General features: G+C 43.5%; 1 protein-coding gene across 2 annotated transcripts in view; it reads right to left on the bottom strand.

The window, feature by feature from the left end:
* IQCH (IQ motif containing H) overlaps positions 1–16,076 on the bottom strand; it is a 192,608-nt gene that overhangs the window by 113,188 nt on the left and 63,344 nt on the right. For both annotated transcript variants that reach the window (XM_075346063.1, XM_075346064.1), the window contains exons 5-7: positions 11,830–11,949; positions 5,170–5,290; positions 1,325–1,462 (exon numbers count right to left, since the gene is read on the bottom strand). In XM_075346063.1, the coding sequence (XP_075202178.1) occupies positions 1,325–1,462; positions 5,170–5,290; positions 11,830–11,949 (379 nt within the window). The remainder of the gene's footprint in view (positions 1–1,324; positions 1,463–5,169; positions 5,291–11,829; positions 11,950–16,076) is intronic.

Genomic DNA, 16,076 nt, shown 5'->3' with positions numbered 1-16,076 from the left:
GCATGAGGCCGCACCCGTATTGTTGGATTCTGGCCTGGAATATGCATATCACATACTCATGGCCACATGACCACCGTTCCTGGATCTGACACCGCTGAATCCTCACAGCGTGTGTGATGGGAGAATTCAAAAGTCTGCAGTCACATTGAGTGGCACACGGAGTGACTGCAGACTTGTAGATTTAGGCTAAGTTCACATTTCCGCTAAAATCTATCAGTCACAATCCGCTGCTCTTGTAAACAGCGGAATCCGTTTAGCGGATTCCGCTGCTCCCATAGACTTGTATGAGCAGCGGATTGTGACTGATGATGCTGCGTTGCACCCTCCGCCCGACTGATCAGTCGTCGAACGACTGACCGCCGGGCGGGAGGAACGCAGCATGTAACGTTTTTTGAGCAGCGAGATCCGTCGGATTTCGCTGCGCATGCTCTCTGGCTCCCTGCACACGTCACCAGCTTTGGTTGGTTACCCGATATTTACCCTGGTTACGGTGCAAGGAGCCAGCGCTAAGCGGTGTAGGCCCGTAACCAAGGTAAATATCGGGTAACCAAGGTAAACATCGGGTGCTTTGCTGTTACCCGATATTTAGGCTGGTTACGTTTGCAGGGAGGCCGACACTTCCCCGCTCGGCCCCGCCCCCTCCCGCACTCCGCACATGTATGTACACACACACACACACACACACACACACACACCTGTCCCCAGCCATGCAGACAAGCACTGACACCCTCGTCTGGCCCCGCCCCCTGCTCGGCTCCGCCCCCTCCCGCACTTTGCATGTGCACACACACACATACATACATACATACATACATGCACATACACACACTCACTCACACATACACTCACCTGTCCCCAGCCATGCAGACCGCAGCACTTCCACTGACATCCTCAGCGCCTGGCCCCGCCCCCCGCTCGGCTCCGCCCCCTCCCGCACTTTGCATGTGCACACACATACATACATACATACATACATACATACATACATGCACATACACACACTCACTCACAGATACACTCACCTGTCCCCAGCCATGCAGACCGCAGCACTTCCACTGACATCCTCAGCGCCTGGCCCCGCCCCCCGCTCGGCTCTGCCCCAGAACTCCGCCCCCCGCACACAACGGAATCCGACAAAGAATTCTGTTCTTTGTCATCCGTTGTACAGCGTTGAACAGCGCATCAGTCACATGCGTCAAGCGACGCATGTGACTGATACAAATCAACGGAAATGTGAACTTAGCCTTAGACAGGACCACCCTTTTAATTCTAGGGAGAAGTCTGATGACAGACTCCTTCTAAATATATTTTCCTCAAAGTTTACCTTTGCTTTGCATAACAGTGGCTATTCTTCTTGCATTGACACCATGCAGGGGCAGAGGTTGTTGCTTTATAGCAGGAGGAACCAATGTAATACGAGCCGCTGGTGGAATAAGGCCTCTCTGTATCAGACTCAGGATTCCTAAACAAGAAGTATTTTTGTAAAAATGCATGTCTATACCGTATACATGAAGCTTAAAGGGTAAGTTAAACTAGCAATACAAATGCAGAGCTGCATTCACAATTCTGCTGTTTTGATTGGAACCATTTGATCAGCTTGTTAGGGCTGATATATAAAGACTAGTCTCTCTGTAGACAGCCGCATCATGATGCAGACACTCATGTGCTGACTAGACTCCCCTAGTTAGACTGTAGACGTCTGTTCTGACACCGGACAACCCCTTTATATTGCACACGTTTTGCAAAATGAGCATCCTCAGAATATCAAGTCTTTCTGGAGTTTCCTAATAACTTCATCTAGACTTAAAGTCCCACAAAAACTGTGCATTTTAAATGTTCCAAAATACAAAAAGATGATGAAACCCTCTCCCCCTCACTATGAAAATGTTTAACAGTCATGGAGACTGACTTTATAAGTGTTTCTTAAAAACGTGCATGTCAAAAATCTCTTAAAAGTAAGCTACTAAGGGGCACTTTGCACACTACGACATCGCAAGCCGATGCTTGCGATGCTGAGCGCGATAGTCCCCGCCCCTGTCGCACATACGATATTGTGTTATAGCTGCCGTAGCGAACATTATCGCTACGGCAGCTTCACACGGAATTACCTGCCCTGCGACGTCGCTCTGGCCGGTGAACCGCCTCCTTACTAAGGGGGCGGGTCGTGCAGTGTCACAGCGACGTCACACGTTAGGCGGCCAATAGAAGCAGAGGGGCGGAGATGAGCGGGACGTAAACATCCCGCCCACCTCCGTCCTTCCGCATAGCCGGCGTGAGCCGCGGTGACACAGGTAAGGTGATGTTCCTCGCTCCTGCGGCTTCTCACACAGCGATGTGTGCTGACGCAGGGGAACGAGGAACAACATCGTACCGTCGCTGCAGCGAAATTATGAAAATGTCAGACACTACACTGATAATACGATTACGACGCTTTTGCGCTCGTTAATCGTATCAAAAAAGATTTACACACTACGATATCGACAGCGATGCCGGATGTGCGTCACTTTCGATTTGACCCCACTGACATCGCAGCTGCGATGTCGTAGTGTGCAAAGTACCCCTTAGTCTAATGAAAAAATGAGGGTAAATTGACACATAGTGGCCATGGGGCAGCCTAGATGTGGCTCAAGACAGAGCTGATGTGGTTCAAATCGATGCCCTCTACATTTATGAGAAATGCAATATATTACATTACATATTGACTAATGCGGTTTCTAAGTATGTAACAGTGGTTTGCTTGGCTTTCTCCAGCAATCCCAATGACTGGAACGAAGCTCAAGCATGGACATCGCTACACAGCTAGAGTGCCGGAGCCCCTTCCTCAGCTTCGCCGGTGGTCCCTGTGACCGAATCTGCAGTGATCAGTTAGGACTCATTCACACATCAGTATTTTTGATCAGTGTTTTTTCAGTATTTGTATTCCAAAACCAGGAGTGTCTCCAAAAAACAGGACAGGTGACAATCTTTCAATTACAGTTTCTCCATGAGGTCCACTTCTGGCTTTGACATACAAACACTGATACAAAATACTGATGTGTGTGAAAGAGGCCCAAGCGATCCCCTGTCCTGTGTCTAGAGGACAACTAACTATCTTAAGTCACATTCACACGTGAGTGTAAAACCTCGTACGTGTGACACAGTAGATTTTTTACCCATCTGTGTGGTAGAGTACTTTGTCATCTGTGTGTTATCAGTGATTTTCTGGTATGGCTAAAGAAATAAAGATATTAGGCCTCCTTCACATGTCCATGCTTCCGGGACGTGTGGCATCTGTTTTTTCTCACGGATACCACATGTGCCCATTATAACCTATGGGGCTCCTCACATCTCTGTTTTCACACGGACTGTACTTTTTCTGTCAGCACGAATGACAAGGGACACTAGAAGACTATGGGCCCATGAGAAACATGTACAGCTCACGGATGACATATTAATCGAAAACACTGATGAAACCAGTAACATTTTTACACGTACGTTTTTGTATACGCAATGTGTGAAAGGGGCCTAACCTGCAGGGGAAATTGTCCTGCAAACCCATTGTCAAATGCAGATGGACCTACAGCAGCTTGTGTAAACCATTTGCTCATGGACCTGTTTAGTCATCCAGACAACTTCGATAGCAGTCATCATCCTTCTGTTTCTTTGTTGACTCTCCCATACACATTCACCCTCTGGTCATCCAAATGTGCATACGTTTTCAATAGGGAGATTACACCGCTGCCAGAGACCTACCTCCCAGTGAAAGATAAGGTTTCAATATGCCCAATCCTTCTCCTTAGGCAAAAGAAAGTTTAAAAACCCCAACACCAGATATGGTATTTTTTGAATAGTTGTTATTACAAAAAACTGTACATAAAGGTGACTGTCAGTTATGAAAATTCCTAATACTGTATATTATTTAGTAAGTTTGTTATTGATTGCAAGCAGGACCAGTATTTTAGGAGGTCTTCTCATGATTGATCTTCATGAGCGCACTGCTCCCTTGCCTCCCAGCTTCCTATTATCTAGGGCGAGCAGCGCGCTCCTGATGATTTATAGTTCAGGCCACTGGTCTGGCTGGGAATCTGGTCTGAACTGCACTTTTTTGATGCTATCAGCAGAGGCACCTTTGTCTGTGCTGCATAAGAGGAGCAGAAAGGTACTTAAAGGGAATCTGTCAGCAGGTTTTTGTTGACTCATCTGAGAGCAGCATGATGTAAGCAAAGAGATCCTGAATCCAACAATGTATCACTTAGATTACTGGGTGCAGCTGTTCTGACACAATCAGAATTGTTAGCTTTAGCCATTAAGTGGCGCTGAGAGCAGTCCCCGCCCACACCAGTCCCTTTATAGAGATTGTACATTGACTGTGAGGTGCCAATCAGATGAGGGGGCGTGTTATACTGACATGCACTGAGTTTCTAGTCCTGTAATGATAAGGGTCCTGCTGCTTATACAAACATAATAAATAAACAAAAGATCAGGCTGTGACAACACAGACATGCCTGAACTTGCTGTGTTAACTCTTGCAGCATGCTGGCTTCAGTTTACATAGCAAAAAGCTGCTGACATAGTCCCTTTAAGCTAGATGGATCCAGCAGTATAGCAAAGAGCTTGTAAGTGCTGCGCTCCTTGCTTAGGAAATCGGCCACCTCTGATAGACCGCAGTGATGATCGGTAACCAAGGAAATGATCAGTGAACTATGGAATTAAAAATCCCTTGAGAACATAGTATTTTTAATAAGAGTTAAGCTGAAAAGTTGTTTGTTTTTCACAAGCACTTTGCAATTTTATTCATTTACTAAAATGGAACAAACCCTTTAAATGATCACACCGAGCTCGCTAATATAATATAGAAGCTAGGACTATAATAGAAAGTAATATACTAAATAAATGTATCAAGTCTAGTGTAAACAGAACAAACAGGAAAAAAAACAATGAATCAAGAAAATGGTCTAATGTAATCCACACGAGCTGTCACTTTTCGGAACAAATAATTTTTACAGGTAACATTGAAACAAAAAATGAATAAAGACAAACATAAGAGTGCACTAGATGTCCTAAATTCAGCTGATGATGCTAATTTCCCACATACATTATGCTGTCACTGGCCATAGGGAAAACAGGTGGTAGTTAGTGGTAATTATCCCCCAGAGTAGTGGTGCTGGGGTCCGCAGTCACACCTCTCACCTTTCTGCATGTCTTTTTCATGCACTGGCGGTGGAGGTAGAGAGGCATCCATACGATGAGAGGCTGGCAGCACCGACAGATGACTGACAGTGGGGCCTCTGGCAATCCTCTCAATGGGCACCTGTAAGGAGGAAGATTAACCCATTGAATGCACTCATGCTGTGAATACATTATATCTGCTTCATTCTGTTAGTTTGCTGCAAGGGGGCATCTAGGTTGTCTGGAAGAGGTGACACTAGAATGATGTCTTAATATATCAGAATATTACAAAAATAGTCATTTCTGTCTGTAGCACCAGAGCAATTCCAGGTCTCTCGTCCTCATCGGAAATGTATCCGGCAGGTGTGGTAAGGGGAATGCATGCAGAACTTTTGCAAACGCCACATCTGTTTCACAGAGCGGGTGACATCAGCGGTGCAGAAAGGAGCGAGAAAAAGATGGTAGGATGGGGGTTTGGGAGAGGAAGATATGAGCTGGCTCAATCTGCCTGATGCTTTGCACGTGGGCATAAGGCCAGGCAGAAAAGAGCGGGCCCATCTTATTGGAATTCAGTGGTGGCCCTCGCTTCCTGTCCAGAGACAGATGTAACGCAGCCGTCCATGGCATTGCAAGCAGGCACTGAGCTGTTTCCAGGGATTTGGGCGTAGTGGAGAAGCAATGTCGGAGGCTCACCGTGCGCCCCTGCATAGCGAAATGACAGCCAATCTCCCATTCCACATGACAAGCACTGGATAAAAACTTTAAACAAATGGTGACCTTTCCAAAGATTAATTTGTTTACCAGCAGAATCCTCCTCTCCTTGTCATCCCAGATGGAGCATATCCGAGCGTCCCCAGATTCTAGGTGTAAGGAACGCTGACTCCAATCAGCTCCAACTCTCCAGCAATTAGTTCCGGGCTTGTTTTTTCCCCCTCTCTCTCTTGTATAATATCGTCCCCCCCACCCCTACACACACAATTACCTCCCCATCCGATCAGAGAAATTGTCACGCTTCCCATTACTGGTTTAGTAAGTACATTGCAATGGAAACATCAATTTGATTACAATGAAAGTAAACCTCCGTGACAACCTCCAACAAGGGCATGAAATGTATATTATTACTGAGTGTTACTCCTGATGGTACACGCTGCATGACAGATTGGTATCAAAGCACGGTAGACCACTGCAAAATGTGATCAGTGACCTATTATCTCAAATTAAACTATAGGGTAACTGGAAACAAACCAGTCGGGGTGCCAGGATCTGATCAACGTACATTAGCATTAGGGCTTATTCACAGATTGCAGTCAGGTCATGTTTTTTGACACTATATTTTTATATTGCAGGAGATAAGGTGTATTTTGTAGAAATTTCAGATGAAAATTGAGTAAAATCCAATATTTAAACAAAAAATACATGTAAAATAATGAGTTGGTCATTTTCTAATTTTCGCTGCCCTTTAAAGGGGTTGTCCAGGGTTATCACGAAAGTCTGCAGTCACTCTTGAGAATGCAACACACACTCTGATTTTTCTGCGGTACCGGTGGCAAGAACTAGCGGTCAGGTGATGGCAAGTGTGCGATGAGCATACACCAGGCCTATTCTATCTAGATGTGTGCGGCCTCGCTAAATTCCCTTGATGTGAGGATTCACAAGTCTGAAGTCACATAGAGTAACTGCAGACTGACCTGAAAAGCCTGAACAATCCATTTGTGTTTGGTTTAGAATTTGGAAAATGTCCTAACATTTACATTTCAAGTGCACGTAGACTACTAGCCAGGCATTTGCCGAAAGAACAATAGACTTACCAAGTACAGTTGAAGCCAGAAGTTTACATACACTATCTAAAAAGACACACATGCATAATGAGAAAGAGAATATTTTAAGGTATTTTTATTACTTTCTGCAAAATCAAAAGTTTACATACACTACAGGGTGCTTTACACGCTACGACATCGTTAGCTATAGCTAGCGATGTCATGAGTTATATCACCCGCCCCCGTCGTACGTGCGATATGTGGTGATCGCTGCCGTAGCGAACATTATCGCTACAGCAGCGTCACACGCACATTCCTTGTCAGCGTCACTGCAGCGTCACTAAGCGGCCGGCCAATAGAAGCGGAGGGGCGGAGATGAGCAGGCCGAACATCCCGCCCATCTCTTTCCTTCCTCATTGCTGGTGAGACGGAGGTAAGGAGATGTTCGACGCTCCTGTGGTGTCACACATAGCGATGTGTGATGCCGCAGGAACGAGGAACAACATCGCTCCTTACCTGACAACGATTTTTTTTTTTCTTAAACAACCTCTCCAAAACAAACAATTTTTGTCCTTTTTGCGATCGTTTTAGGTCGCTCCAGCCTGTCACACGCTGCAACGTCGCTAACGACGCCGGATGTGCGTCACAAACACCATGACCCCGACGATATATTGTTAGCGATGTCGCAGCGTGTAAAGCACCCTTAAGAGTACTATGCCTCTTAAACATTATGGGACAGCTCATATGATGATGTAATGTCTTTGGAAGCTTCTAATAGGTTTATTGGCAACATCTGAGTTAATCAGAGACATACCTGTGGATTTATTTAATGCACACCTGAAACACACTGCTTCTTTGTGTAGCATCATGGGAAAGTCAAAATAAATCAGCCAAGATCTCAGGAAGAGAATAGTGGACTTACACAAGTCTGGTTCATCCTTGGGTGCAATTTTCAGATACCCAAAGGTGCCTCGTTCAACTGTACAAACAATTATACGCAAGTACAAACAAGATGGGAATGTACAGCCATCATACCGCTCAGGAAGGAGACAGGTTCTGTGTAGCAGAGATGAACGTGCTTTGTTCAGACATGTGCATATCAACTCAAGAACAAAAGCAAAAGACCTTGTGAAGATCCTGGCGGAAGCTGGTAAGATTGTGTCATTATCCACTGTGAAAGGAGTACTGTATCAACATGGGCTTAAAGGTCACTCTGCCAGGATAAAGCCATTACTCCAAAAGAAATATAAAAAAGACAGACTAATGTTTGTAAATGCACACAGGAACAAAACCTTATAATTTGTGGAGATGTGCTGTAGTCTGACAAAACTAAAATTGAACAGTATGGCCATAATGACTATCATTACATTTAGAGGAAAAAGGGAGAAGGTTTGAAGCCTAAGAACACCATCCCAACTGTGAAACACGGGGGTGGCAGCATCATGTTGTGGGGTTGTTTTGCTGCAGTAGGCACCGGTGCACATCACAAAATAGATGGCATCATGAGGAAAGAAGATTATGTGGCAAGTCTGAAGCAACATCTCAAGACATCAGCCAGAAACTTAAAGCTTGGGCGGAAATAGGTCTTCCGAATGGATAATGAGCCAAAGCATACTGCCAAACTGGTTACAGAGTGGCTTAAGGATAACAAAGTAAATATTTTGGAGTGGCCATCACAAGGGCCTGATCTCAATCCTTTTGACAATTTATGGGAAAAGCTGAAAAGGCCGATGCGAGCAAGGCGACCTACAAACATGGCTCAGTTACACCAGTTCTGTCAGGAGAAATGGGCCCAAATTCCTACCAACTATTGTGAGAAGCTTGTGGAAGGATATCCAAAACGTTTGACCCCAGTCATACAGTTTAGGGGCAATGGTACCACATACTAATGAAATGTATGTAACCTTTTGACTTTGCAGAAAGGAATAAAAATGCCTTAAAACATTCTCTCTCTCATTATTCTGGCATTTGGCAAATATAAATAATTTTTGTAATTCTAATATAATCTAATTTACCTAAAACAGGAAAGGTTTATTCTGCTTTTATGTCAGATAGTGAGAAAAACATGCAGATGGGTCTTTTTAGATAGTGTATGTAAACTTCTGGTTTCAACTGTATACTGTATATTGACTGACATACATCTTTTTTTATCGTGTATTTTTAGAGGAAATTAAAAGGGTTGTTCACTACTAGGACAACCCCTTCTGATTCCACGTTTTCCCCAGGTAAAATAATAAAGACTATACTCACCTCACATACCTGCGTTTTTACAGCGCACCGAGGCTCACATGGGGTTTTGACGTCATGTGAGCCCAGACTCTAATCACCACCGGTTTCCTTCTCTCCACCTTCGGACCAAACGAACAATCAACAGGAAGTGAGCGCATCTGCTGCGCTCACTTTCTGTTGATAAACTCTTTTGGTTCAAAGGCGGGGAGAAGGAAACCGGTGCTGATTGGATACGAGCCTCATGTGACACCACAAACTCATGTCAGCCCCTGTGCACTGGAAGGGCGTAGGTACGGGAGGTGAGTATAGTCTTTATTATGTTAGCTGGAGGAAACATGAAATCAGAACGGGTTGTCCTAGTAGTGGACAACCCTTTTAACTACACTTTTCAATGTATAAAGGCACAGAATGCATCTCTATAGTCATAAAGTTTCATATAGCTGGGTCTTACATCTTCGGTAACACTGTGATATACAGTACAGACCAAAAGTTTGGACACACCTTCTCATTCAATGAGTTTTCTTTATTTTCATGACTCTAAAAATTGTAGATTCACATTGAAGGCATCAAAACTATGAATTAAAACATGTGGAATAAAATACTTAAACAAGTGTGAAACAACTGAAAATATGTCTTATATTCTAGGTTCTTCAAAGTAGCCACCGTTTGCTTTGATTACTGCTTTGCACACTCTTGGCATTCTCTTGATGAGCTTCAAGAGGTAGTCACCGGAAATGGTTTTCCAATAGTCTTGAAGGATTTCCCAGAGATGCTTAGCACTTGTTGGCCCTTTTGCCTTCACTCTGCGGTCCAGCTCACCTCAAACCATCTTGATTGGGTTCAGGTCTGGTGACTGTGGAGACCAGGTCATCTAGTGTAGCACCCCATCACTCTCCTTCTTAGTCAAATAGCCCTTACACAGCCTGGAGGTGTGTTTGGGGTCATTGTCCTGTTGAAAAATAAATGATGGTCCAACTAAATGCAAACCGGATGGAATAGCACACCGCTGCAAGATGCTGTGGTAGGCATGCTGGTTCTGTATGCCTTCAATTTCGAATAAATCCCCAACAGTGTCATCAGCAAAGTACCCCCACACCATCACACCTCCTCCTCCATGCTTCACAGTGGGATCCAGGGATGTAGAGTTCATCTGTTCACCTTTTCTACAAAGACACGGTGGTTGGATCCAAAGAACTCAAATTTGGACTCATCAGACCAAAGCACAGATTTCCACTGGTCTAATGTCCATTCCTTGTGTTCTTTAGCCCAAACAAGTCTCTTCTGCTTGTTGCCTGTCCTTAGCAGTGGTTTCCTAGCAGCTATTTTACCATGAAGGCCTGCTGCACAAAGTCTCCTCCTAACAGTTGTTCTAGAGATGAGAAGGTGTGTCCAAATTTTGGTTTGTACTGTATGCACTCAATATGTGACGTAAACTAACCCTCACAAATGGCTAACTAGAAAGTTTACTAATTCGTCATAAGAGAGCAACTCAAGTCTCTTTGTAACTTTTCATTATGGGTGACGAGGCTCTTTAGTTTGCACTAAAGGCCCCGTCACACTAAGCAACATCGCTAGCAACATCGCTGGTAACGAACAACTTTTGTGACGTTGCTAGCGATGTTGCTGTGTGTGACATCCAGCAACAACCCGGCCCCTGCTGTGAGGTCGTTGGTTGTTGCTGAATGTCCTGGGCCATTTTTTAGTTGTTGCTGTCCCGCTGTGAAGCACAGATCGCTGTGTGTGACAGCGACAGAGCAACAACTAAATGTGCAGGCAGCAGGGAGCCAGCTTCTGCTGAGGCTGGTAACCAATGTAAACATCGGGTAACCAAGAAGCCCAGTCCTTGGTTACCCGATATTTACCTTTGATACCAGCCTCCTCCGCTCTCACTGTCAGTGCCGGCTCCTGCTCTGTGCACATGTAGCTGCAGCACACATCAGGTAATTAACCCGATGTGTGCTGTAACTAGGAGAGCAAGGAGCCAGCGCTAAGCAGTGTGCGCTGCTCCCTGCTCTGTGCACATTTAGCTGCAGCACACATCAGGTAATTAACCCGATGTGTGCTGTAACTAGGAGAGCAAGGAGCCAGCGCTAAGCATTGTGCGCTGCTCCCTGCTCTGTGCACATTTAGCTGCAGCACACATCGGGTTAATTAACCTGATGTGTGCTGTAACTAGGAGACTGGGGGCTGGTCACTGGTTGCTGGTGAGCTCACCAGCAACTCGTGTAGCCACGCTCCAGCGATCCCTGCCAGGTCAGGTTGCTGGTGGGATCGCTGGAGCGTCGCAGTGTGACAGCTCACCAGCAACCTCCTAGCAACTTACCAGCGATCCCTATCGTTGTTGGGATCGCTGGTAAGTTGCTTAGTGTGACTGGACCTTAAGACACAATGAAGCTGAATAATAAACTTTGTCTGTACGCTGCATCAAATGTATTCTGTAAGTCTGGCTTTACTTTTGCAATACACCCAGATGTATAACAGACAAAGCCCTACAGTAAGCAGAAGATAATCCGGGCTTTGTGTACAGTAAGGACCATGGATGGTTTGTTTAATCCCTATTAACATTTTCATTGATGAGCAAGCAGATCTGTATGCTTGAGTTACAAAAAGTAACTGGATGCTGTGCTGAATGTTACTACAAGACGCTATGACTGTAAGGAAATGAGCAGCAGAATATTAGGACTGGCAGACTTACAGATGTTTTTGGTTTGCAGCTGATCAGGGGCAGGTTGATCCCATAGCTCTGACTGAGAAGGTCACGGTGAGTCAGGTTCTCAGGATTACACATGATGCGTGTGCTCAAGGTCAGCTTGTGCTGGAATACAGATAAAGACATAGTGTATAATAAAAAGCCACATTTTAATACAAGTTTCATGTCTAAAATGGCATATATTCTGTTCTCAATGAGTGCACATTCATTTATGGATTCTGCAAATTTAATAATGCAAAATATAGGCTGCATTCCATTTTTGGGGTATCAGAAAATGTTTAATGCAGAAGTAATTTAATATTGTCACGGGTAACACAGTCATGTGGTTTCTGGCAATAGAAGGTCCCAGCGTTTGGCTACGCAAAATGCTCCCTGACTTTCTATTGTCCCTGCAGTCAGTATTCATTGTATTAGGCATCTTTCCTGCTGGGTTTTCATCTTTTCTCCTTTAGGACACAACGGACCTCTCCTTTTGATCAGCTGCTGATTATCAGTATTACCCTTGTGCTTAAATACTCCCATATTCCCTGGACTTGTGCTGTTGATATTATTCAGTTCTTTTAAGCTCTGGTTGCAAGCAGGAGTCTTGTAATCATCTGTCGTATCGTTGCTGAACTTATACCTGAGTCATCTGTGGATAAGTAGTTCATGCACTTTTCCCTTGTGTGTCCTCCTTGTGTCTTCCTTTAGCATTTAGTGATTTAGTGGGGTTGACGAAGAGCTCATCCCATCCATTTCTTATTTAGGGTCCTGCACTAGCGATACCTAGGGTCAGGTATCCAACTTGGCGCATAAATACAGAACCTATCTATTCTGGCGAGAGACCCCAGGGACCAGCAGTAGATTAGGTCAGGGGTCACCATCTCCCCCTTCCCTAGATGCAGAGTTCCCCTTCCCTTCCCCTGTTTGCTTGGGACTCTCCCGTACCTGGCGTAACAAATACAGACTCCACCACCTTGTGGGTCTGTTTCTATAAAATGTAAAAGGTATATTTCAACAACTTATTTGCTTTCCATATTTTCATAACAAAAATGTTGTGTGTGTATAACATAGGCATAAAATAGCATTCACACACTGCAGAGAAAATCCACAGCGTAAAATAATCAAAGATTCCATAACAACCGGGTTTGTACCACAGGACTGGTGCATAGCAAATGTGCCTATATACCAAAAGGGGACAAAATCTTAGCCTGGAAACTATAGGCCAGTAGGTCTAACCTCTACTGTGGGTGAAAACTAATCTGATCAGTTTATGAGGAGGTAAGTTCCAGATTGCACCAGGATGTGGATGTCCTTTATCTGGACTTTTCAAAAGAAGTTGACAGGGTGCCACATAAAAGCTTTATACATAAAATGAAAGTAATGGTTCAGTGATAACAAACAGAGGGTGGTCATTAATGGAACACACACACAGATTGGGTACCAGTAAACAGTGGGGTATCAAAGGGGTCAGTATTGGGTCTTCTTCTTTATAACAAATTTATTAATGAACGTCTGGAGGGCATACAGAGTAGAATTTCAATATTAGCAGATGATGCTGATTTTACAATATAATAAACACAGAGGAGGATAATTTAATTTTACAGAGGGATTTATGTAAGCTGGAGATCTGCAAAATAATGATCAAAATATGCAAATGTGTATATTAACACGTTGTGAAAATGCATTAAAATCACATCGAGGTAAAAACTTTGTGGATTACCAGAATTTCGCAAAGTGTGAACGCAACCTTAGAGTATATTCACAGTCTGCAGAAATGTCTGCATCTGTTATACTGCAGAAACCCATGCACATACTGCAGAAACAATAAAATTCACATGTATGGAATTGTTTTTATGTTGAATGCATCTATAAATCCTTAGAAATGACCCCCAGACACATATATACAATACACACAGCATGCCCACCACACAGCCACATGTTACTCTCTTGTTGAGTGACAGAGCCTCCAGCTAGACACATCTTTGTGCCTGGCCGATTTAGCTTTTTTTCTGAAGATTGTGTGAACGAAAGTCTTTTCCTGGAAAAATACTCTTAATACTGTTTATTAGTATTGTATCTAGACTTATCTTCACCCTAGGTAAACATTAATTTAATTCAATACCCTTGTTCTGTACCTGCATACTATACAGTAGGTATGTAAAGTATTCAGACTCTTTTAAATTTTTCACTTTTTGTTTCATTGCAGCCATTTGCTAAATTCATAAAAGTTCATTTTTTTTTCTCATTAATGTACACTCTGCACCCCATCTTGACATAAAAAGTGTAGATATTTTTGCAGATTTATTAAACAAGAAAAACTGAAATATCACATGGTCATAAGTATTCAGACCCTTTGCTCAGTATTGAGTAGAAACGCCCTTTTGAGCTAGTACAGCCATCAGTCTTCTTGGGAATGATGCAACAAGTTTTTCACACCTGGATTTGGGGATCCTCTGCCATTCTTCCTTGCAGATCCTCTCCAGTTTCATCAGGGTGGATGGTGAACATTGGTGGACAGCCATTTTCATGTCTCACCAGACATGCTCAATTGGGTTTAGGTCAGGGCTCTGGCTGGGTCAGTTAAGAATGGTCACATAGTTGTTCTGCAGCCACTCGTTTGTTATTTTAGCTGTGTACTTAGGGGCATTGTCTTGTTGGAAGGTGAACCTTCGGCCAAGTCTGAGGTCCAGAGCACTCTGGAAGAGGTTTTCTTCCAAGATATCTCTGTACTTGGCCACATTCATCTTTCCTTCAATTGCAACCAGTCGTCCTGTTCTTGTAGCTGAAAAACACCCCCGTAGCATCGTGATGCCACCACTATGTTTCACTGTTGGGATTGTATTGGGCAGGTGATAAGCAGTGCTTGGTTTTCTCCACACATACTGTTTAGAATTATCACCAAAAAGATCTATCTTGGTCTCATCAGACCAGAGAATCTTATTTCTCATAGCCTGGGAGTCCGTCACGTGTTTTTTTTGCAAACTCTATGATGCAGGCTTTCATATATCTTGCACAGAGGAGAGGCTTCTGTCAGGCCACTCTACCATTAAGGCCCAACTGGCGGAGGGCTGCCGAGGTAGTTGATTTTGTGGAACTTTCTTCCATCTCCCTACTGCATCTCTGGAGCTTAGCCATAGAGATCTTGGGATTTTTTCTTTACCTCTCTCACCAAGGCTCTTCTCCCACGAAGGCTCTTCTCCCACGATTGCTCAGTTTTGCTGAACGGCCAAATCTAGGAAGGGTTCTGGTTGTGTCAAACATCTTTGATTTAAGGATTATGGAGACCTCTGTGCTCTTAGGAACCTTGAGTACTGCAGAAATTCTTTTGTAAACTTAACCAGATCCGTCCCTTGCCACAATTCTGTCTCTGAGCTCCTTGGGCAGTTCCTTTGACCTCATGATTCTCATTTGGTCTGACATGCACTGTGAGGTCTTATATAGACAGGTGGCGCCATTCCAAATCAAGTCCTATCAGTTTAATTAAACACAACTGGACTCCAATGAAGGAGTAGAACCATCTCAAGGAGGATCACAAGGAAATGGAAAGCATGTGACTTAAATTTGAGTGTCTGAGCAAAGGGTCTGAATACTTATAGCCCAGTGATATTTCAGTTTTCCTTGTTTAATAAATTTGCAAAAATTTCTACATTTCTGTTTTCCTTTCTGTCAAGATGGGGTGCAGAGTGTACATTAATGAGAAAAAAATGAACTTTTTTGAATTTACCAAATGGCTGAAATGAAACAAAGAGTGAAAAATTTAAAGGGGTCTGAATATTTTACGTGCCCACTGTATACGTAGGCTTCTTTTTGCCCCCTTGCACCACATAACTGGGGCACAGGCTAAGCCAGCTCCTCCTAGTTTAATTTTTGCTGATTATGTCAATATATTGTGTTTTTTTCCTGTCAATATTGCTCAAAAATGCCATGTGACGTGACGTAATACAAATGTCCAACAAATTCCACCATGCAAACAATTTTCATAATGAAATGAAATTATATTTTGCGAAAAAATATTTTTGTGTAAGCTCCTAACCCTATAATAGTACCTATAGCAAAATAAATAAATAAATAAAAATAAATAATATTAATAAAAAATCACATTGTTGGTCTGATCACATCACATTGTCTATGTATGGTAAGCTTTATAGCAAAATTTAAAGCAGATCTGTTTCCAGATTTCGTAAAGCAAGCTACACACATTATTAAATAATAATAATAATTTGTATTTCTATAATGCAAAGGTAGATCTG

The sequence above is a fragment of the Anomaloglossus baeobatrachus genome, chromosome 4 (genome assembly GCF_048569485.1).
Source record: "Anomaloglossus baeobatrachus isolate aAnoBae1 chromosome 4, aAnoBae1.hap1, whole genome shotgun sequence".
NCBI classification, from domain to species: domain Eukaryota; kingdom Metazoa; phylum Chordata; class Amphibia; order Anura; family Aromobatidae; genus Anomaloglossus; species Anomaloglossus baeobatrachus.
Note: the sequence above shows the minus strand (reverse complement) of the source record. Positions and strands in the feature narration are given on the sequence as shown.